Source organism: Myodes glareolus, chromosome 2 (genome assembly GCF_982192425.1).
Source record: "Myodes glareolus chromosome 2, mMyoGla1.1, whole genome shotgun sequence".
Classification (NCBI taxonomy): domain Eukaryota; kingdom Metazoa; phylum Chordata; class Mammalia; order Rodentia; family Cricetidae; genus Myodes; species Myodes glareolus.
The window spans coordinates 104,723,209-104,746,389 of NC_142027.1; the positions used below are offsets into that span (position 1 = coordinate 104,723,209).

At 49.5% G+C, this 23,181-nt stretch overlaps 4 protein-coding genes across 7 annotated transcripts in view; 3 read left to right on the plus strand and 1 right to left on the minus strand.

Annotated features, from left to right (window-relative positions):
* Nucleotides 1-2,563, plus strand: part of Snx8 (sorting nexin 8) — a 58,555-nt gene extending 55,992 nt beyond the window's left edge. Inside the window, exon 11 of the mRNA XM_087903340.1 lies at nt 1,236-2,563. Within this exon, the coding sequence (XP_087759466.1) occupies nt 1,236-1,349 (114 nt within the window). The 3' untranslated portion in view covers nt 1,350-2,563. The remainder of the gene's footprint in view (nt 1-1,235) is intronic.
* A 1,131-nt stretch (nt 2,564-3,694) lies between these two features.
* Nudt1 (nudix hydrolase 1) lies at nt 3,695-11,866 on the minus strand. Of its 3 annotated transcripts, none has more exons than XM_048436903.3 (4): nt 11,567-11,866; nt 7,842-8,006; nt 7,237-7,382; nt 3,695-4,844 (listed from the first exon to the last, which is right to left on the minus strand). In XM_048436903.3, the coding sequence occupies exons 1-4, from the start codon at nt 11,716-11,718 to the stop codon at nt 4,672-4,674; spliced, it is 636 nt and encodes a 211-aa protein (XP_048292860.2). In that variant the 5' UTR covers nt 11,719-11,866; the 3' UTR covers nt 3,695-4,671. The 3 variants fall into 3 exon arrangements, with proteins under 3 accessions (XP_048292860.2, XP_048292862.1, XP_048292861.1); XM_048436905.3 differs by lacking the exon at nt 11,567-11,866 and adding an exon at nt 10,934-11,068; XM_048436904.3 differs by lacking the exon at nt 11,567-11,866 and adding an exon at nt 10,918-11,000.
* Mrm2 (mitochondrial rRNA methyltransferase 2) lies at nt 11,791-14,465 on the plus strand. Its single transcript, XM_048436902.2, has 2 exons — nt 11,791-11,902; nt 14,023-14,465. The coding sequence occupies exons 1-2, from the start codon at nt 11,791-11,793 to the stop codon at nt 14,463-14,465; spliced, it is 555 nt and encodes a 184-aa protein (XP_048292859.2).
* Nucleotides 14,466-19,362: 4,897 nt separating this feature from the next.
* Nucleotides 19,363-23,181, plus strand: part of Mad1l1 (mitotic arrest deficient 1 like 1) — a 317,552-nt gene continuing 313,733 nt past the window's right edge. For both annotated transcript variants that reach the window (XM_048436907.3, XM_085683370.2), the window contains exon 1: nt 19,363-19,459. The gene's annotated coding sequence lies outside the window, so the exon portion shown is untranslated. The remainder of the gene's footprint in view (nt 19,460-23,181) is intronic.

Consider the following 23,181-nt stretch of genomic DNA (forward strand, 5'->3'; position numbering starts at 1 on the left):
GTCCAGCCTTGGGAGGGAGAGACAGCCTATTTGGTTTCAGCCTGGCATGTGTCTAAATGGTGGCTTGCTGCAAGATGGAGTCACTCTCTCTGGTTAGAATTTGGAGGGCTAGTTTGATCACATCTGCTTTTCTAGCCCCATGTAGCCCCTCACACATAGACACCCATCTTCCCTAGCTGGTACCCAGCTGCCTCCTGCTGTCTATGGGAGCCTCACCTCCCTCGAGGAGGGCATTTGGTTATCTGTTCTATGTTGGTTACAGGGACAGAATTGAGGTCATCAGGTTGGCGGTAAGCATCTTTACTTGCCAAGCCCTTTTTAAGACTTGACCTTGAATTTTTGATGTTCTGCCTCTACCTCCTGGATGTCACATACCTGGCTTATGTGGTACTGGGGATCCAAACCCAGGGACCATGCATGCCAGGCAGATACTCTTGTGACCTGTGTGGTTCCAAGATCTGAAAAATGGCAAACAGTTACAATCCCACTAGTTTCTAAATGTTGGCCTGGGTGTCATAGTTACATATCGATAGAACTGTCACTGCTTGGCAGCAATGATGGGTGATGGGCAGAGGCTGTGTTCCTTCCAGCTAGTCCCTGCCATCAGGGAACATACAAAGGTATGCCAGGGGGGCATTAACATGTGAGATTTGGGGGATACATAGTGGCTGGACTGTCCATGTTGGGTGAGAAGTCTCAGTGGTTCAGGCAGAAGTTCTGCTTGGCTAGAGTTCCTGGTACTTAGCCTGCCCAGTAGCTTGCACAGTGGGTAGAGGGCTCACCTAATGTACACAAAGCCAGGGTTCCACCCCCAGTACTGCATATGCCAGCTACAGCACTGCACATTTATAATCCCAGTACTTGGGAGATAGAGGCAAGAGGATCATCTTCTGTTGTATAGCAATTACTAGATTTTTTTTTTTTTTTTTGGTATGGGGGTGCTGAGGATCAAACTTGGGTTCTTGTGTATGTTTGGTAATCTCTCAAACCCTAAATTATATCCCAGCTCTGTTTTTGATTTTTAGGTATCACTCTGTAACCCAGGCTAGTCTGGAACTCATAACCCATCTATCTGAGCCTTTGGGGGGGTGGGTCAACATTGAGAGAATAGGGGTGATTTGCCTACACTCAGCTCTGATTGTGGAGCCTGGTATGTGAGGAAACGTAATGTGAGTGCCCTCCTGTCCTTGCCACCAGATGACCTCCCACCTCATCGTCCTGTCTTCCTCTTGCAGATGAGCAAGGTGTGGAATGACCTGAAACCGAAGCTGAGCTGCCTCTTTGCTGGACCTCACAGTGTGCTGACACCACCACGCTCCCCGCAGGAGGATGGCGTGTGTTCCCACTAGTAGCAAGGCCCACAGCAGAGCTCCCTGTGGCCTCACTAAAACCTCTTTGCAAACAGTGTGTCCCTGGCTGATTTCCTCCAGGCAGCAGCCACTGCCCTGAACTGCCTGTGGGCTGTGCTGGTAGTCTTTGCCGAGTGGCTCCCTGCTCCTGGACAGGAGATCTATGTGCCCCTAGCCTGCCCCATGACCTGTTGATTGGGTCAGTATTGGGAAATTAGGGTGCTTTGGAAGGGATTGTGCCCAATGCCCACAGTGCAAAGGGTCACCAAGTGCTGGGAGAGCCTAGGGGTTAACCTAGCAGCAAAGAGGTGGGAGGCCTGGCCTGCCCTGTGATCTGGCCAGGAGCTGGCCGGTCTCTGAGGATGGGACTGTGATGGCAGATGAGGGCCTGGGAAGTGTATTAGAGGCCAGGTGGGAAGTTTGATGCCCAGTGGTTTGGTGCTTTGGAGGAAATGTCTCATTCCAGTGCTGTCTGTGGAGCCCTGATCCAAAGCCTCTCGAGGTGCACCATGGGAGGGCTCAGGGTCCTTTCTTGTGTTAGGTTTTGGAGGGTGGGAGTGAGGGGGGGTTGTGGAGAAGCACTGGAGATGGGCATCCCTGATGGGTGCCCAGGCCTCAGGGTCAAGAGTGTGGGTCACGTCCCCCCAGATTGTCAGGCAGTGGGTTCCACCTGGATGTGAACTGCCTCCTTACCAGTCCGCTCTGCCGCTCCAGTGCACTCCCCACCCCTACCCCGTGCTTTTAGTGCTCTAGCCCCTCAGCCTGGCGCTAGGGCCTGCCTTCTCTCACATAGTCATTCCCCTGGGTGCAAGAGAACCAAGAGTCTCTGCACCCCTCTGGCATCCTGCTGCCCAAGCCTGTGTGCCACACCACAGCCATGCTTGGGGCTGCCAGAAAGACGGGAAGCACAAGCATCGATGGAACTCCCACCTCCCCCTTTTCCTGGGCCGAGCAGGGGGTCAGCTTCAGCCTTAACTGGATAGTCTGGGGCCAGCACAGTGGGAGCAAAGGGAATGCCTTTGGGTGCTTCCCACTCAGTGTTAGCCTGCCTGGCTTAAGAGGCAAGGCAGAGGCAGCAGGGCTTCGGGACATTTCTGTGGGGACTTTAAGGGAGTCAGGAAGCTGGTGCTGTGGGACTTGGCTCGATGAATGAAGCACTTTATGGACTGCGGGAATCAGTTACTGCCACACCCAATAAACTGGAAGTGTTTACAGATGGTCTCCATGCTGCCATTTCTCTCCACAAAGCCCCATGAACATGGTCAAATGTTCTTAGAGTCTAAGTTTCGGGATGGGCAGTTGCCCCTAGCCTGGTGTTCCCTGTGGGGTAGTGTCGTATGAGAGTTTCCTGGATATAGAAGCATTGCTTCCTCCTGGAGGGAGGCTCCTCAGACCCAGAAAATCTGCAAAATTTGCAAGTTTGAGAAACCTGAAAAGCACATGGTTCACAAGGTCCCCTCCCTGCAACGGTGCCCACAGTGCCAGTTGCTAATGGAAGTAGATGCTGGCCTGTCGAGCCCCCTGCATAGTGTAGAACTTCAGGGCTGCGGCTCAGTCCTAGCCCATGCTGTGGTCGGCTCTTCTGTGACCTAAGCCCTCGCCCACACTCCTGTAAGTAACCCCACTAAGCTCACTGGCTTACTAGGTCAGGCTCTGAGGAGTCGTTTCTTTGCCAGATGAGCTCAGTTTATTTCCTGTTGCTGGGATAAAATTCTCCAACAAAAGCAAGCAAGGTAGTGGGAACGGGTTTGTTTTAGCTCATGCAGTCTGTCACTTTTGGGGAGGGGAGGCTCATAATGTAAGACCAGCTGGGCACATTGCATCCAGATAGGCAGAAAATAGATCACAGCATAGATGCCCATGCTAGGCTTGCTTTATCCACCCTCATACTGTTCAGGATTCTCTTCCTAGTTCAGCCCATAGGTGGAGTCCAGGTCCTGGTTGGCCGTCCAACTGCTTGGAGAGGAATGCTTGGACACCACTACCCTCTGCCTCTTGAGACCCATGGCTCTAGCCTCTCTCCTGGCACCCTAATCTCCTCAGTTTTCTTTGGATGCCTGCTCTTGCCTGGCATCCTGCCCCCACCAAACATTTCAGAACTTCGAGTTTTCCATTCAGATTGACGCTCTTGCATAAAAAGAGTCCTCACCCCACCCTCTGGTGTCTGTCCACCCCGTCTGAGGTAGCGGCTGTCCCAGTGCCTGGTGGAATCTCTATTTCTTTCCTATCCAGCCACCTGTGCCCCCACTTTTCTTGATGCTGTAATCACACAGCAACTTGGAGCATAGCGGTAAGAGTATGAGGTGGCTGGTTACATCATCAGGAAGCAGAGAGCAGACAGGAAGTGGGACCTACCTGTTTTTATTATCTTTTGGGGGGGCCCACTACCCAGCTCCCAAATAAATATACACGAAGACTTATTATTACTTATAAATGCCAGCCTTAGGATGGCTTATTTCTAGCCAGCTTTTCTTGAATTGCCCCATCTATCTTTTGTCTCTCTCCAGGATTTTTCCTTTTCTTCTGAAATCTTACTTTCACTCTTATTCTGTGGCAGGCTGGGTAGCTGGTGCCTTCTTTCTCATTCCGTGATCTCTCTTGCTCCTCTTGCCTTTTTTCTCCTATTTATTCTTCCCTTCCTTTCTCCTGCCAGCCCCACCTTTCCTTTCTACTGCCTTGCTATTGGCCATTCAGCTCTTCATTAGACCAATCAGGTGTCATCCCCCCCCACACACACACAAGGTTTCTCTGTAGCTTTGGAGCCTGTCCTGGAACTAGCTTTTGTAGATCAGGCTGGTCTCGAACTCACAGAGATTCGCCTGCCTCTACCTCCCAAGTCCTGGGATTAAAGGCGTGCAGCCACCACCGCCCGACCCCAATCAGGTGTTTTAAACAGGCAAAGTAACACAGCTTCACAGAGTTAAGCAAATGAAACATAAAAGAATGCAACACATCTTTGCATCATTAAAACAAGTGCTCCACAGCATAAACAAATGTAATACATCTTAAAATAATATTCTACAACACCTACCTATAAAACCTTAAGGCCTATCCCACAGCTCTGACCCCCAGTGATTCTGTTACCCATCAGTGCTCTGCCTCCTAACGATGCCACAACCTTCCAAAACAGGACCAGTAGGTGGAGACAAAGTATTCCAGTATATTAATCTATCAGTGACATTTCACATTCAGGCATAGTAATCTATCAGTGACATTTCACATTCCAATAGAAAATACCAGCCCCTCCTTGTGGTGCCCTTGGACCAACAGCTTGTGGCTGTGTAGCAACCTGAATGTGGCCAGAACAGGCCAGACGTCCGTATTAGAATTCATCCACCTCACGCAGCGAGTAGTCGAGGATGGTGTCCTGATCTTGGAACTTGAAGTACCCACAGAACTTCTTCTTCTGGAGCAGGAGTGGGAACCAATAGCTGTCATCGGGCCACATGTCTGCAAAGGGGATCTGGTCGAGTTGGAACCACTGAGGGCGCATTTCTGTCTCGAGTAGGGGATGGGGAGGAGGAAGAACATTGGTGTTGAACATGGATTTCAGCTGACCTGAGAGGGACTGCCCCCTGAGTCTGTGTGAACACCTGTTTGGAGATTTGGTTTTGTTTGAGACAGGGTCTCACTATGTAGCTCTGGCTGACCTTGAACGCAGAGATCTGCTACGCATCTGAGTATGTCTGTGTGAATGAATGAATGCCACGTGTGTGGGTGCCAGAGGAGGCCTGAGAGGAGCTGGAGATAGAGCTGGTTCTCCACTGCCCAGTGTGGGTGCTGGAGACTGAACTTGGGTCCTTTGGACGACCAGTACGCGTTCTTAACCACTGAGATCTCCAGCTGTTGGGATTTTTTTTTGGTTGTGGCTGTTACTTGCCAAATTTTTTTTTTACAGATTTTATATTTATTTTTGACTGCATATATGCATGTATGTCTGTGTGTAGGTGTGGGCACTTGAGTGCAAGTGCCTGTAGAGTAGGCCAGAGGCTTTGGATCTCCTCAAAGCTGGTGTTAGACAGCTGGGAGCCCCTGGTGTGGGTGCTGGGAACCAAACTTGGGTTTTCTTTCTTTCTTTCTTTCTTTCTTTTTCTTTCTTTCTTTCTTTCTTTCTTTCTTTCAAAGATTTATTTATTTATTAAGTGTACAACACTCTGCCTCCATGTATGCCCACACACCAGAAGAGGGCGCCAGATCTCATTACAGATGGTTGTGAGCCACCATGTAGTTGCTGGGAATCGAACTCAGGACCTCTGAAAGAGCAGCCAGTGCTCTTAACCACTGAGTCATCTCTCCAGCCCCCGAAACTTGGGTTTTCTGGAAGATCAGTATGTGATCTTAACTGCTGAGCCAGCTCTCCAATGTCTCTCCTCTTTAAACATTTTATAAAAATTATTCTCTATGTATGGGTGTTTTGTCTACATACCATGTGCATGTAGAGTGCCTACAGAGGCCAGAAGAGGGTATGGGACCTCCTGGAACTGGAGTTATGGGTACTGGGAAAAGTTCGTGGGTCCTCTGCAGGGGTAGCATGTGCTCTTCTGAGCCATCTCTCCATCCCCTGGAGTTTTTTGAGACAGGGTTTCTACACTGTAGCCCAGGCTGGTCTGGAATAAGTAGTGATCCTCCTGCCTCAGCTTCCTGATTGGTTTACAGGGGTGTGGTACCACTATGCTTGCTCTGTTTTACTTTCATTGATAAAGGGACTTTCTTTGGAGTTCTGGGTGGCCTGGAATTCAGTATGCAGCCCAGGATAGTCTTGAACTCATGGCAATTCTGCCTGAATTTTCTTGGTGCTGGGATTATGAGTGTGTACTACTGTATCTGGCTTATCTGAGAAAGGAGCCTGGACTAATTTTTTATCTCATCCTCATGACCATCTCTTGGTTTTGAAAGGGTTATGTAGCTCAGGCTGGCCTAGAATCCATTCTATAGCCCAATATGCCCTCAGATTCGCTCTTTCTGCCTTGGCCTTCCAGATACTGCAATTATGAACCTACATCACCACACCTGGTTACTTTCTTGTTTGTTTGTTTACTGAGAGCTAATCTCCTGTGTTAAGATTACAGACATGTAACACCAAACCTGGTTCATGCCACTGCTGGGAATGGAACTCAGGACCTTATCCTTGGTAGGTAGTCAGACATCCTGCCAACTAAGCCACACCCCAACTATTTTTTATTATCATTATTATTATTATTATTTCTTCTTCTTCCTCCTCCCTCCTTCCTTCTGAGACAAGCTCTCACAATGTGGATCATGTTGGTTTTGAACTCGGAGATATCCCTATCTTTTCCTCTCGAGTGTTGGGATAAAAAGGCATGTACCAATATGGGTACCATATTTTGTGAAATAAAGAAATGGGCTTGCTCAGGGCGGTGGTGGTGCACGCCTTTAATCCCAGCACTCAGAGGCAGAGACAGGCAGATCTCTGTGAGTTCAAGGCCAGCCTGGTCTACAGAGTGAGTTCCAGGATAGGCTTACAAAGCTACAGAGAAACCCTGTCTCGAAACCCCCAGCAAAAAAAAAAACAAGAAAAAAAAAAAAAAAGAAAAGAAAAGAAAAGAAAAAAAAAGAAATGGGCTTGCAAGGCAGTGGTGGTGCATGCCTGAATTCAAAGTCAGCCTGGTCTACAGAGCCAGTTCCAGGACAGCCAGGGCTACACAGAGAAACCCTGTCTCGAAAAAAAAGGGGGGTGGCACTCATATTTGGGTTACAAGACTGCTTTGCCTATCCGTCCTTAGTTCTGAGAACAAGCAAAGAGGAGGAACATTAGTAGACTTGGGGCCTACACTTGACAAGGGCTCTCTTCTCCTTGGCAGGTAAGTGAGACTGGGTGCACCTCCCTGCCCATGGTTGAAAGGAGGGAGTAGGGCCCAAGGCTCACCGTCACTCTCTGTGGGCGTCCCGTGCACGTGGTCAGTAGAGAAGATATGCACGTCCATCAGCTCGGGGGAACCCACAAACTCAAATGATATGTGGCCCACCTTGTGCAGCGCATCCACTGTCAGGCCACTCTCTTCCTGCAGCTCCCTGCAGCAGGTGAGTAAGGAAGAAGTGGCATTAGCTCATGAGCATCCATGCTTACAAGGAACAAGGCCATAGCAGTGTAGCCTCAGGACCCATGGGCCGCACATTCTAGGAGGACATCATGTAGAGGAGTTACTACATCCAATTTAGGAATTAAACTACATACATTCAGGCATGGTATTGCACACCTATAATCCCAGCACATGGGAAGCTGAAGCAGAAAGATTTGGACAACTGGAATATGTAGAAAGATACTTTTAAAAATTTAAAAGCTGGGCATGGTGTTATACAACGTTAATCCCAGCACTTTGGAAGTAAAGTAAAGATCCAACAGGTGGATCTCTGTGAGTTCAAGGCCAGCCTGGTCTACATAGCAACTCTGGGTTTCAAGGGTATTTCCTCTCTCCAGGTCTTCACCCCCTGCCAAGCTGGCTCTGTGGTCAGATCTCCCCTTTTCCTCACCTCTTAGCCCCGTCCTCAATGGTCTCTCCTTCCTGGACTTTACCCCCGAAGCCATTCCAGCGGCCAGCACCAAAGCCCCTCTTCTTCATTCCTAGGAGAACTCGCTGAGGCTGGAGCACCAGCACCAGGGTGTAGAGCCTGGAGGTGCCCATGGTCTCCTGGGTCCTGTGAAGAGGGTCAGAAAACTGGGTCGGCTTGGCTTGTGGTCTGTTAGGGTATGCATCAAATGTGTGCTGTAGTGAGTGGTGGCCAGGTGGGAGGGAGATGTGTGCTGGGAGAGGTGGAAAATGAGGCTGACTGGTAATTCCCCAGCCACAACGTAAATTCCCTGTGGCTTCCAGGGCAGGTGATGGCAAATATGCCTTTGAGCCCTCCCTTCCCCATTTTTTTTTTTTTTTCAGTGCAGGGAATGGAACTCAAAACTTTGAGCATGCTAGGCAGGTACTCTACCACTGAGACATACCCTAGCCCCTCACTGGGGAATTCTAGGCAGGTGCTCTACCACTGAGTCACACCCCAGCCCCTCACTGGAGGATGCTAGGCAGGTGCTCTACCACTGAGCCACACCCCAGCCCCTCACTAGGGGATTCTAGGCAGGTGCTCTACCACCGAGACACACCTCAGTCCCTCACTGGAGGATTCTAGGCAGATGCTGTACCACTGAGCCACACCCCAGTCCCTCACTAGGGGATTCTAGGCAGGTGCTCTACACACTGAGCCATTTTCCCAACCCCCTGGGCTAAAGTTCTTATTGCTCTATCCTTTCCTTGGCCTCAACTGACTAAAGCAGTATCCAGCAATGTATCCCTTAGAGGGAAATCCTTAGTATCCCTAAGAGGTTACAGTGTATAAGGGACCTGGATGAGGGCTAGAGAAATGTCACTGGTTATGAGCATCTGCTGCTCTTTCAGAGCACTGGGATTCCATTCTCAGTATCCATCGTGGCTCACAGTGGTCTAACTCCAATTCTGATGGCCTCTTCTGGCACCAGGCACAAACGTAGTGCACAGATATAAATATACACAAAATGCCTATATTCATACAATATAGGTTAACTTAAAAACATGAGATTGGCAGTGGTGGCACGTGCCTTTAACCGCAGCACTCTGGAGGCAGGAGGCAGGGGTTAAGCAATTATCTGAGTTTGAGGCCAGCCTGGTCTACAGACTGAGTTCCAGGATAGCCAGGGCTACACAGAGAAACCCTGTCTCAAACAAAACAAAACAATACAACTTTAAAAAAAAAAAAAAGGGAAACTTGGTCCTGGTGATGAGGGTGGTCAGCAGCAGAAGTGTGCTTAGCATTGGCCTGTGTCCCTTTCCTGACACTGACTTGCCCATGCCCGAGGTCCTGGCTTCCTAACACAGCAAAGTCAGCCATCTTTCTTATATGTACCAGCTATATACAGCTGTTTTTCCATATCCACAGGTGACTGGTACCAGGAGACCCCCTACCTGGCCATGGATACCAGAATTAAAGCATGGTAAAATGGCTTCTATGATATGGCATATTTGCATATAACCAACACACATCCTCTAGTTCACTTTAAATGCAACGTAAACACTGTGTAAATAATTTTTACGCAGTGAGTCATGACAGATGGCCACACATTCAGGAGATGAGTGGTTTGTTTGTAAGGATCTTCAGTGAGACAGAGTCATGCTATGTAGCCCAGTTTGGACTTGGATTCCCAATCTTCCTGCCTCAACAACCCGAGTCCTGGAAGGATAGGCATACACCAGCATGTTCAGCTACCTGTCTCAATGAAGCTAGCCAGTAGGACAAAGATGATTAGAATCTATATAGATCGGAATCTAGGAGAATGGGCTTGTTCATGGTTCTGTTGGTTGACATTGTTTCAAACATAGACTCCCCACACTGTTTTCCCCTCTGTAAATGGAAATATCTCACGGTTGTTAGGTTTATTAAGTGAGATGGTTCTACCAAACAAGGTTAATTGGGGTTGGAGAATATTTTTGATTCGCTGACTGAATTGGTCTAATACTGAGCCCACAGATATAGATAGCTGATTGGCCTTCTGTGTGTCCCTGCCTCTGTGTGAAGACCACAGTTGACAATGGGTTGCTCTCTGCCTAACTTTTTCATATTAAAAAAGATTTGATTCATGTGTATCAGAATTTGTCTGCATGTATGTCTGTGCACCATGTGCATTCAGTGCCCACAGAGATCAGAAGAGGGCACTGGCTCCCCTGGAACTGGAATTACAGATGCTGGTGAGCCACCACTTGACGGGTCTCTCATCGGAACCTGTAGCTCATGCAGTCAGCAAGACTAGCTGACCAGACTGCTCCAAGGACCCCCGCTTCTCTGCCTCCCAGCATTGGGATTACAGGTGCAAGCCACATTGGCTATGAAAACGCCTCATGCATGTGAAGCAAGCATTTCACAGGTATCTATCACTCCAGTCCCGATTAACCTTGTTTTCAAAAGCTGCTCCATTTAGTAAGACTCAGAACTGTGTAAGACTTACTTTCACATTTTCTGAAGAGAAAACATGCTCAAGGTCTAAATTTGGAACGAGGTCAAACGGCCGAGCCTATAAGGAAACCAGGCTGTCCTGGACGTCTGTTTAGTGTTCCCTCAGCTCAGGTAGCTGTTATCTGGTAAATCGGATGCGTCTCGGAGCTTACATATGCTAGAGGCTGAGGTGGAGACAACTATCTTGTCTGAATTGAGGACGACTGTGGCAAGTGTTGGAGGCAACGCACAAGGAGTGCAGAACTCAGACCTGCCTGCAGGGGGCATTCTGCAAATGTTCTTCCATAGCCTCCACTTCCTGGGGCTATCTATGCCTTTGCAACCTGGCTGTAAACTACCTCTGCACCAGTTTACCGCCCAAGCCCCAGGTCCCAAGTTCCCTTTCCCTCTGATTTCTGCTCCCTACCGTCTGTAGTTCCCCTGTTCTCCCCGACCTCAGGTCTATCCAGCACACCAGTCTTCCTGGCTGGCTTGAAGCATCTCCCTAGTCCTTGCTCCCTCTTCCCTCCCCAGATCTCCGCCGGCACCCCAGCACCCACGATCTCCCGCGTCTCTCCCTCACTCAGCTCCCACGCACCGAGAATCATCCATACCTTCGCGCCCAAGCTACAGCTTCCTGGGGAGGGCCTCAGGCTGTAAGCAAGGGCGGGACTTCCGGCGGCGGGGAGGAAACCGCCAGCAAGTACCCATGGCTTGGTGAGTGGAGTTATGGTGTCCTCCCGCACTAAAAGGGCGCCTGCTGCATGCATGCGTGCGTGCGTGAAGTAGATGACGGTAGCCGGGAGCTCAGTGTCTCGGACAGCAGAGGGGCACTCGCAGCCTCTGTCCCGGGATGCGAGTCGCGTGTTCACGGTGTTTGTTCATGTACAGACGTGAGTGAGTGAAGATTTCTGCGTGGAAATAAGTGGATAGGCTGGGGACATGGTTCAGCGGATAAAGCTGTGCCCGGAACCCACAGAATGCTGGGGTTGTGTGCTGACCAGATGTGACGCCAGTGCTAGGGAGGCAGAGACGGGCCCTGGAGCAAGCTGGCTAGCTAGACTGGCTGGTTGGCGACTTTACCTCAATATATAAGATAAGGAGCAAACCAGAAGGACACCCCTTGCCAACTTTGGGTTCTTATAGACTCGCAAACACATGTGCAAACGCGAACTAATACACATGCCTGCATACCGCACGTACTTATGCAAAAATAAAAAAAAATAGGTTGAACCAGGACCTCCTACCTGCGTCTCTGTAAAGTCCACCTGCTAACTCCTTTCTCGCCAACAGGTACCCGAAGCTTGTAGGCATTCCCCTTAAGGCTCAGAGATTCCACACAGCTGCGTGTCGCTACAAAGCTCGGACGGGTGCGGAGCACCTGTGGCTGAAGCGCCATCTAAGGGACCCCTTTGTGAAGGCTGCAAAGGTGGAGAGTTACCGCTGCCGAAGCGCCTTCAAGCTCCTGGAGATGAATGAGAAGCATCATATCCTGCGACCTGGTCTCCGGGTGCTGGACTGCGGGGCGGCTCCAGGAGCCTGGAGTCAGGTGGCCGTGCAGAGAGTCAATGCCACAGGCGCAGGTGGGGTGTGCATGTCACTAGTCACTACCAGCTCCTCAGGCTGCCTTGAGTTGGAGGGAATGCTAGCAGCTCTTTATTCAGAGACGTTGTTTGAACAGCTTTCTAAGTTGGCTTAGAGATGATAGTTATTGAAATGGGACACAGGCTGGGGACGGTGCTCAGCGGCTAAGTTAAGCAGGTGTGCTGGTGCAGGCCTATGATCCTAACATTTGGCAGGAGGATTAGAAGTGTAAGATCATCCCAGCTACCCAGTAGGTTTGGAGTTCAGGACAGGAGATCCTGTCTTGCGGGGTGGGGGAGGGTGAGGGAGTGAGGGTGGAGGACGGCGGGGGTGGGGGGGTGGGGTGGGGGTGGGGAGGATGACAGGATGATGGACTGGACTGGCAAGGGTGTGGGGGAGGGCAGTGGTTCTCAACATGTTGGTCGCGACCCCTTCCGTGTCCCTTAGGTATTTACATTACTATTCATATCTGTAGCAAAATTATAGTGATGAAGTAGCAACAAGATAATTTTATGGTTAGGGGTCACTACACCATGAGGAACTGTATTAAAGGGTCACAGCTTCGTGGATAAAAGGTGCTTGCTGCTAAGTCTGATGGCATAAGTTCTCTCCCCCAAGACCTACATGGTGGAGAAGAGAATTGATATTCAAAAGTTGTTCTTTGGCTTCCACAAGTGTGCCTTGGCACATGCCCACTTGCACACAGGTACTCACACACACGATAAACCAAATGTTATTTTAAAAAGAACCAAGAAGGGCTGGAGAGATGGCTCAGTGGTTAAGAGCATTGCCTGCTCTTCCAAAGGTCCTGAGTTCAATTCCCGACAACCACATGGTGGCTCACAACCATCTGTAATGAGGTGCCTTCCTCTGGCCTGCAGAATATTATATACATAATAAATAAATAAATATTAAAAAAAAAAGAACCAAGAAGCAAACTAAAGATAGGCCACATGAGTTGGTAGCCAGCCTGGGCTGGATACCAAGCCCCTGTCTCAAAACAAAACAAGAACCCCCACAAAACTAAATAACAGCATCCTAGTTTGCTTTTCATTGCATGGGGAGCTCCATGACCAAAATGACGTGGGTGGAGAAGGCTTTCTTTCAGCTTACATGAAGGGAGGTCAGAGGCAGGAGCGGAAGCAGAGCTCTTAGGGGCCCTCTGTGTACTGCCTTGCTCCTCCAGGCTTGCACAGCCTGTTTTCTTATGGACTCAGACCCACCTGCCCGGGGTGGCCCTGCTCGCAGTGGGCTGGGCCACAGGCCAGCCTAACGGAGGCTGTACAGGCACCTGCACTCCAGTGCACATCCACACATGCAAACACACACATGTAAATAAACAATAAATCTAAAAGCCAACGCAAAACAACAGAGCCTGCTTACACATGCCTCTCTGATGCTAACACTCTGGAGGCAGAGGTAGCCGTTCTCTGAGTTTGGGGTCAGCCTGGTCTACATAGTAAGGTTGTCTCAAGGAATAAAAATCAAACAACCATTAAAAAAAAAAAAAAAGCAATGTTGAGAACTGGAGCTGGGTGTGGTGGTACCCACCTGTAACCCCAACCACTCAGTGTTTTGAGACAGAGGAGCTGAAGTTTTGGGCCAGCTTGGGCTACATAGTGAGATTCCTAATTTAGAACCAAAACAGGCAGACATAAGATAAAAAGATACTTGGGAGAAGAGTCCTAGAGAAGAGGAGGCTGGGGTAGGGAACAGACAGCAGCGTGGGATTCGGCCCCTGTCCTGTGGTCCTCCCTCACCTGTCACGCAGGATGATCGGGACACCATCTCCTTTACGAGTCTCCGCTTCCCCAGCTGTCCCAAGGGGAGTAGAGGACACCCTACTCCACACAATGTGTCTTTTATTTTGTTCAACTTTGAGAGGCAGGATCTCACTTGGTAGCCCAAATTGGCCTTGAACTTGTGAAGATCCCCCTGCCTCAGGCATCCAAGTGCTGGGATTATAGGCCTGTGCCATCACGTCTCCCTATGTGTCTTCAAGTAAAAGGCCTCTTGTGGGACATAGATGCATGTTCACTGGTTTTCTTGGTTCTGGTGCCTGGCTTATATTTTGGTAGGGAGACTCATGGTGTAATAACAGACTCTGTTGCTTCCATAGACTCCAGCTCTCCTGTGGGCTACGTGCTCGGGGTTGATCTTCTTCACATATTCCCTCTGGAAGGAGCAACTTTCCTATGCCCTGCTGATGTGACTGACCCCAAAACTTGCCAAAGAATTTTAGAACTGCTTCCCAGAAGGAGAGCGGATGTGATTCTCAGTGACATGGCACCCAACGCCACTGGGATCCGAGACCTCGATCACGAGAGGCTCATCAGCTTGTGCCTGACCCTTGTGGACATGGCTGTGGATATCCTGCATCCTGGGGGGACACTGCTGTGTAAAACCTGGGCCGGAAGTAAAAGTCACCTGCTACAGAAGAGATTGACCCGGGAATTCCAGAATACAAAGGTCGTGAAACCAGAGGCCAGCAGGAAGGAGTCCTCAGAGGTGTACCTCTTAGCCACGCAGTATCGGGGAGGGAAGGGCTCCATGGAGCAGTGAGTCTGCCCTGCCCTCTGGGGGTGCTTTCCTGAGAGTGGCTGGGATCCGAACTGTACTGCGGACAGCACCCCACCAGGCACCTCTGAGTTTTAAAGAGATGAAAAATGTATTCGAGGTTTGTGAAAAATGATAAAAGTGGGGCCAGCACGGTGGCTCGGTGAGTAACGGTACCTGCCACAGAGCCTGATGCCCTGAGTGCACTCTCCAGGACCCCTAGAGTCGGGGGAGAGAGCGAGCCCCCGGAAGTTGTCCGCGAGCCCCCACGGGCACACACACATATGCCCACAATATGAGCAGATGTATTGAAATGGTTTCTGTCAATTTAACGTTTCTTTCTGGGAAGAAAGAATCCAACTGAAGAACTGCCTCCCTCAGATTGGCCCGAGGAGACCTTTTTCTTGATTAATGATTGACGTGGGAGGAGGGCCCAGCTCAATAGGAGGAGGGCCCAGCCCAGTATGAGCAGCGCCAGCCCTGGGCAGGTAGTCCTGAGTTGTGTAAGAAAGCAAGGCAAGCAAGGCAAACAAGACACAAAGGACGAGCTAGTAAACAGGGGTCCTCCGTGGCCTCTGCTTCAATTACTGCCTCTAGGTTCCTGACTTGAGTACTCGCCTTGACTTTCTTCAGTGATAGGTTAGACTGGGGTGAGGAAGTCAAGTAAACCCTTTCCTCCCAAGGTTGCTTTTAGGTGGTGGAAACAAAACTAAACAGTCTTCTATATCATGATTTTATCTTTCTGGATTTTTTTTTTTGTTATTATTATTTGTTTTTGAGATTGGGTTTCACTCTGTAGCCTGAGCTGGCTATGAGCTCACAATCCTCCTGCCTCATCTCCCAAGGGCTGGGATTGCAAGTGGATATTGCCACACCTGGTTCATGACGTGTTTGAAGAGAGTTATGATTAAGACTGATGGCGATTGAAGGCTATAAAAGGGAGGGGACCAAAGCTGGGTGGTGGTGACGTATGTCTTTAATCCCGGCTCTCAGGAGGCAGAGGCAGGTGGATTTCTGAGTTTGAGACCGGCCTGGTCTACAGAGTGAGTTCCAAGACAGCCAGGGCTATACAGAGAAACCCTATGTCAAAAAAAGAACAAAACAAAACAAAAACCCCAAAACTTACAGGGGCAGGAGAGATAGATCTGAGGTGAAGCGCTATTCCCCCAGAGGACCCAGGTTCTCAGCACTCACATGGCAGCTCACAACCATTAGTAACCCTGAACCCTTGGGATCTGACGCCCTCTTCTGGCCCCCATGGGTACTGTACTAATGTGCACAGACACCACACACATAAATTCAAAACAAAACACAAACAAAAATCATGGAAAGTGGCACCTCTTTGTAGACCCAGAGAGAGAATGCGGCAGTTTGTCTGCACCGTTGTCAGCAGTTCCTTGTGCTATGAAGGGTGCAAATGGCCATCAGAGTTCTCAAAGGCTTTTCTTTTCTTTTCTTTCTTTTTTTTTTTTAAAAAGATTTATTTATTCATTATGTATACAGTATTCTCAGTACTCTGCCTGCAGGTCAGAAGAGGGCACCAGATCTCATTACAGATGGTTGTGAGCCACCATGTGGTTGCTGGGAATTGAACTCAGGACCTTTGGAAGAGCAGGCGGTGCTCTTAACCGCTGAGCCATCTCTCCAGCCCTTCTCAAAGGCTTTTCATGGGCAAATGTCTGCCCTGGGTGTTTGAAACAGACGGGACGTTTGAAGCCGGACTCATACTCTGGCGCCAAGCAGCTGCGGTTGCTGTGTGGCTCCCTCAGTGGATCTGCGGAGGGTCACAGCGGAGAGCGCCTACACCAGAGCGAGAGAACGCAAACGTGGCTTTCACCTCAAAGGGGGTAAGAGAGAGTTTATCTTGGAGCCCAGTCTGAGTGACTGTGGCTCAGAAACACACATTTCGGTCACGCCACATCCCATGTTCCAGCAGAATACTAGTTTAAGTTTTTATAGTAACAGAAGAAAATTCTAGGTCAAAGCACTTTGCTTGTTTGTTTGAGACAGTTCTCTGTGTAGCCCTGGCTGTCCTGGAACTCTGTAGACCAGGCTGGCCTCAAACTCAGAGATCTGCCTGCCTCTGCCTCCCAAGTGCTGGGGTTAAAGACGTGTACCACCGCCACCCAAACACGCTGGAAACATTAAGTAGGCGACTACAGCCAAGCAGAGAAATCTCGGCTGTACACCTCAGATGTTACCTGATAGTATTTAGCCTTTTAGCTGGCAGATATGAAAGGTGTTTAGGAATGCATCCCAAAGGTTTTATCTGTTACAGGATGTTAGGTCAGACACAGAGGTGGGCAGGGAATGACTGTTTAGGGAGGCTGAACAGTCAGAGTAAGTTTTAGCTAGGCTCCAGACCTGCCACCTCCCAACCTCCCCCCAAATCAGTCCATCAGCACAGAAGAAGGTTAAGTTGAAGGGAGAATAGCTTTCTGGAAACTTTCTTAAAATTACACTGTTAAGCCTGGGGTGGTGGTACATGCTTTTAATCCCAGCACTGACCAGGCAGAGTTCCAGGACAGTTAGGGTTACACTGAGAAACCCTATCCCGAAAAACAAAGCAAAAAGATAGACTGCACTGGCATCAGAGATGCACTGTTTACACTGTTACCTAAAAGGGTCCATCATCAAGGATGGGAGAAATGCTGCCATCGGTTACGGTTGACCTAATCGAGGGAAGGAGCCCTAGAGCTCTTCTGGCAAGCAAAACCCTGGGGTAGCTCAGTTTGGATTTCCAGTGGGCACAGGAAAAAGTCTAAGACTATAGTACTTCAAGCCCACACTATAGAGCTGGGTGTGTGTGTTATGACACACCTGTAATACAAGCGATGTGGGAGGTTAAGACAGGATAATCATGAGTTCAAGGCTAGGCTGGGGAACTTAATGAAACCTTGTGGAATTTAAAAAAGAGTATTTCAGGGGGCTGGTGAGATGGCTAGTGGTTAAGAGCATTGCCTGCTTTTCCAAAGGTTCTGAGTTCAATTCCTGACAATCACATGGTGGCTCACAACCATCTGTAATGAGGTCTGGTGCCCTCTTCTGGCCTGCAGACATACACACAGACAAAATATTTTATACATAATAAATAAATATTTTTTTTTAACTCTGGCCTAACAAACAAACATGAGAAACAAACAAAAATCTCAGGCTGAGCTTAGTGTGGCTCATGCCTTTAATCCCAGCACTAGTGAGGCAGAGGTAAGAGAATCTGTAAATTCGAGGCCATCCTGGTCTACAGAGGGAGTTTCAGAACAGCCAGGGTGAGGCCATCTTGAAGAAAACCAAAACCAACCAAACAACAAAACCAAAATCTCACCCAAACAGAACACCTGTAGTCAAACTTTTTCCGTCCCACCAGGAGATCCCCAAAAAATCATTCAGAGACTTCATATTATTTATAAAAGCTCATTTGATAGCTTAGACTTGTTTCTAATTAGCATTTATAACTTAACCCATTTTTATTAACTTTCTGCCTTGTGGCTTTATTACCTTTACTCTGCTCTCCCCAGCTGCTTCCTTTCTGTTTGGCGACTCCCTGCCTCTCCCCCCTTCTTCCCAGCGTCCTCTCTGCCCTGAAAATCCTCCCTGGCTATTGGCCATTCAGCTTTTAAACCAATCCGAGTGACAAATTTTCACAGTGTACTAAAAGATTATTCTACAGCAAACCCCAGCTGGGCATGGTGGCACATGCTTATCATCCCAGTGTTAAGAGATTTATTGTCCCAGGCTGTGTCCCAACCAGCCAGGTTTGGCCACTTGTCCTCAATAATTAAAAAGAGCCAGACTGATAGCAAATCAGAAAAGGGAGATTTATTTAATGTGGCCACAGTGGGAAGAAGCACACAGAGTTCCAGGCTGTCTCCAAGAACCAGTTCAGGGGCCTGACACTGACGTAGGGTTTTAAACAGAGGGCAAGAGATTGGCACCCGGAAGCTGTCTGGCCTGGGTGTGAACAGTCCCATCTTTGTCTCAGCTCTAAGATGACAAACTCCTAATCATTTTTGTGGAGATAAGTTCTTCCTATGGCTGCCCCAAGCCTTCAGTCTTTTCTTCTCCTGGAAAGATATCCTTAGGAGGATTCTAATATCTTGGGGTCCTTTGTCTCAAGAATCTGGTAACCAAAGACGCAGACCAGTTTCAGCAGCACTAAGGAGGCTGATGGATTGCTGGGAGTCCCAGGCCCACCTGGGCTACACAGTGAGGTTGAGGCTAGCCTGGGCTACAGGGTAAAATTCTGTTTCTCAGGTGTTGAGGGTGAGAGATAGTTTATTTTTATTTTATTTATTAAGTTTTTTGAGACAGGGTTTCTCTGTCTAACAACCGCGGCTGTCCTGGAATTAGCTCGGTAGACCAGGCTGGGCTCGAACTCAACAGAGATCTTCCTGCCTCCTGAGTGTTGGGATTAAAGGAGCGCGCCACTACTTCCCGGTTGGGGGCGCCTGCCTCTAATCCCAAATCGTCATCAGACTGTGGATCTTGAACCCGCACCATCATTGACGTCAATCAATCAATCCGCCTTCGCAGACACAATTTTCTTCCCAGGAATTCTCATTTTCAAAGGAAAGAAAGAGAGAGAAACATGTTAACCAACCGAAATCCAAAAACATTGCCCGAGACAAAACAAAATAACCTATGTTTACATAGTAGCAACGTTGAGGGAAACGTCAACTTCCCTAAAATTTGATCCCTCCGCAGGCTGGGCTATTCCACACACTACTGAGCACTCAGGTGCGGTGGAAGAATGCCTTGTGGGCCAGTGGGACACCCTGGCTCAGCTTTGGTTCCAGGTCCCTAGGCAGGACGCCGGGGACGTAGAACTGCCTGTCCTCAGGCGCATCAACCTCTGGGCACGCCTGTGGACGCAAATACTCTACGCTTTACGGGCCGCTTTCTCAGATCTCGCGAGACTTTCGCGGAAGTCTCGCGAGACGTAGACGCCGGTGGAGAGGAGGGAGATCCGAGCGTCGGCTGCTGCGCCGGACTGCTCGGCTGAGGTTAGTGACTGAGTGTCTGGGTTTGCGTGACTGATAACTGCGCGCCCTGCCGGGGACGCAACGAAGATATGGGATGGAGCTGTCCGTCGCGATTGTGCATGCACACGGCTCGGGGTCGGCTCCTGTCGCGCGCCTTCCCTGTGCAGGGTCTCGGGTGTCGCGCTCCCGGGGCCGGAGTGGCTGGTCTCCCATTCCTGTGTCCCGCTGCAGGGCGCGGGGAGGCGTGCCTGGACCGGGGGTGGGGGGCGACGTGGTCTGTGGTCTGAAGGGCTCCGGGGTCGGAGTCGGTTACCTCTTTGCAACCCTGTAGGTCTGGGAGATCGAAGTCAACTTGACAGTCTTGACGGCAAGCCCCTGTTAGCGCTGGATCTTATCTCAAGCCCACTTTATTTATTCGTTTATTTTTGGCGGTATTGGGATTGAACATAGGACCTCCTGTATGTTGGGCAAGCACTCTGCCCCTGAGCTATGTCTAAGTTCTTTTAAAAATTTTAGTTGATTTAATTAACGTGTGTGTGTAGGTGTGTCAGTATACATTCCAGGGTTTCCTGTGGAGGAGGACAACTTGTAGGAGTTGGTTCTCTCCTTCCACCATATGGAAGGGATGGAACCCTATTTGTCTTGCTTGACATAAAGTGCATTTCAGACTGTGATCCCCATTCCTCCCAACCTCAACCCCAGTACTGTGGAGTGAACCTAGGGCTCCGTGCATGCTAAGCGGTCACCCACCCAACCCCATCCTCAGCCCTCTTCTTACTTTTTTTTTCCTTTGAGACAGGATTTCTCTGTGTAGCTTTGGAGCCTGTCCTGGAACTCACTCTATAGACCAGGCTGGCTTCGAACTCACAGAGATCCACCTGCCTCTGCCTCCTGAGTCCTGGGATTAAAGGCCCGTGCCCCCACCGCCTGGCACTCTTTTTACTTTTTATTCTGTGCTAAGTCTTCCCAAGTTTTCCAACCTGGCCTCGAACTCCCTATGTAACCCAAGCAGGCCTGAACTCGTGATCAGCCCTTGAATTTGTCTCAGCCTTCCGAGTACCTGGGGTGACAGACCTGTGTCACCAAGTGCCAGGGTCCCAGGCTGTCCCTGGGCTGAGACCAGAAAGAAGCTGTGTACCTGTCAGCTCGGAAGCCCTCTGGAGCAGCTAGTGTCCTGGGGAGGGTCTGCTGTCTGTCAGTTCAGGGTTTCTGTTGAGTGGGTACAACTTTGGATGCCTGTGTAGCGTGGCAGCTCCTGGCACTGCTGCCCTTCATACTAGTGTGTTAGTGACTGAGTTCTCAGTTAGCCAGAGGAGGGAGGACAGAAAGCGGCTTTCATTTGATCTTGGAGAGCAGAGGCTTGCTTCTTCCTACCGTGCCTGTTGCCCACGAAGTCTACCAGCTTTGCTATGTATGTAATTGGGGTGAATGCCAAGGTTCTAGTTAAGTGGAAAACTCAGGCTAAATTTCAAAAAATTAAATCTGTTTATTTATTTATTTATTTATTTTTATTTTTTATTTATTTATTTTTTAATTTTTTTTTTGAGATTAGCTCTGGCTCTGTCACCTGGATCTGGCTGTATAACCAAGGCTAGCTTCAAACTCATGGTCTTGCCTTAGCCTCTCAAGTGCGTTGTACATTCCCTTTCTTCTCAAGGACCTTTCTCAGATTGAGAAATGCTTGGGCTCTTTTACCACGGAACCCTCCACATCTCATACGGAATCCCAATACCTTCCCTGGTCCTTCAGTCTAACCTGGCATGCCATCTACGGCAGCCTCTCCTTCCTCTTCCAGAAGACTGGGAAGGACTTTGGGAAGCCACCAGGGCACATGCAGATTCCCTCCATGTTCAGGATGGGGACCACAACGTCAGTGGTCTAGTCAGTGTTCCGTGGGCTGACTCTAACTGGAAGTATTAGGGCAGCGCAGGTGACCTCCAGAAGAGGGCCTATGTGATTACTTGGCTCTTGGTAGGAGACCTAGGAGGCTTGGGGTCTGCTGCCCCTATCTCCACCATGACTTTTGAACCCAGGGCAACATTGTCTGTTTCTGGCAAGCCTGTTTTGTTCTTATTGGATGAAGAGCCTTCTTCAGACCTAGCAGAATATTCTGTACCCACCCTAGAGTCCTGTCTCTGTTCTGGTGTGTGTGTGTGTGTGTGTATAGAGGGCCAGTTAAAGGATGGCCAACCTGTTGCCTAATCCTGAATCTGTCTGCTTTTGTTGTGAGGGTACTCTATAGCCCCCCCCTTTTTTTTAAATTTTATTTTATTTTTTGTTTTTTCGAGACAGGGTTTCTCTATGTAGTTTTGGAGCCTGTCCTGGAACTTCTCTGTAGACCAAACTGGTCTTGAACTCACAGAGATCCTCCTGCCTCTGCCTCCTGAGTGCTGGGATTAATTTGTGCACTGTTATTCCACCCCTCATGTGTGAATTTTTCAAGGTGCACAGGTGTCATGCTGTGGTACTCAGTTCTTCCCCTTCTCCATGTGAGTCATGGGGATCAAACTCAGGTCAGCAGGCTTGGTGGCAAGCATCTTTACCCAGTAAGCCATTTCTCCAGCCCCACACCAGGTAATTATCACAACCCTCACTGTCTGAATTAGAGTTATACCATTCCATTTTGATTCCACCATTCCAAACTAAGAAGCGTGCCCAACCAGGAGGCAGCATCCCTCTACCCTTACAGTACCTAGGTCTCGCCACCTGACTGGTTGCCACCTGTCAGTGCTTGCCACTCAAGAACCCTGGCGCACTTCTCTTGTCTGTGCTTTCCAGCTTTCCTAGCTCCTAGCTTCCGTTTGACAGCTGGACGCTGCCTGTTGCCCTCATCCAGGTTCTCTTACGAGTGCCCTGGACCTGCAGGCCCATGGGAATGCAGCAGTCCTGCTGTCATGGCCCCTGTGTCAGCCTGGATCAACACATACATCTCCATGCACCTACTCCCTCCCTGGCCCAGCCTGCTACTGATCTGAAAAGAGCCTCAGGCTCTCCCTTTCTCTAGCTGCTACTGGCTTCCTTCAGAAAGCCCGTAGGTGAGCTGTGCTGTCTGTCTCCAGTTCAGCCACTTAAGCCTCTTCTGGCTCTAACCCACCTTCCCTGCTGGAGTGGGACTGGACATTTCCACCCAGATCCTTCTGGCTTCCTTCTCTCCCTCCTTCGCTCTTTTCCTCCTTCCCTCCCTCCCTCCCTCCCTTCCTCCCTCTCTCCCTCCCTCCCTGTCTTCCAGATCTCTTTCTCTCTGTAAGGTCACCATCACATTCTCTTCTGCAAACACCAGAGCATCTCTTTGAAAGCTTTCCCCTTTGAATGTCCAGATACACAGTGCAAGAATCCCCTTTCTCACTGTCCCCCATGTCCCTTTAACTTCACACCATCAGTGCCTCAGCTACTTTTGCAACCCGGATGCACTTGGAGATGCTTAACTGGCTCTCACTTCACTGGCATCAACCTTGCTCTCTTTTATTCTTTTATTTATCTCTTTCCTCCCTTCCTCCCTCCCTCCCTTCCTCCCTCCCTCCCTCCCTTCCTCCCTTTCACTTTTCAAGGCAGAGTTTCTCTGTGCAGTCGTGGCTTTCCTGGAACTAGCTCTGTAGACCAGGCTGGCCTCGAACTCATAAGTGCTGAGATTAAAGACGTGTGCCACCATGTCTAGCCTCTCTCTATTTTTTAATTTGGTTTTTTGAGACAGGCTCACTTTATGTAACCTTGGCTGTCCTAGAACTCACTCTGCAGATCACTGC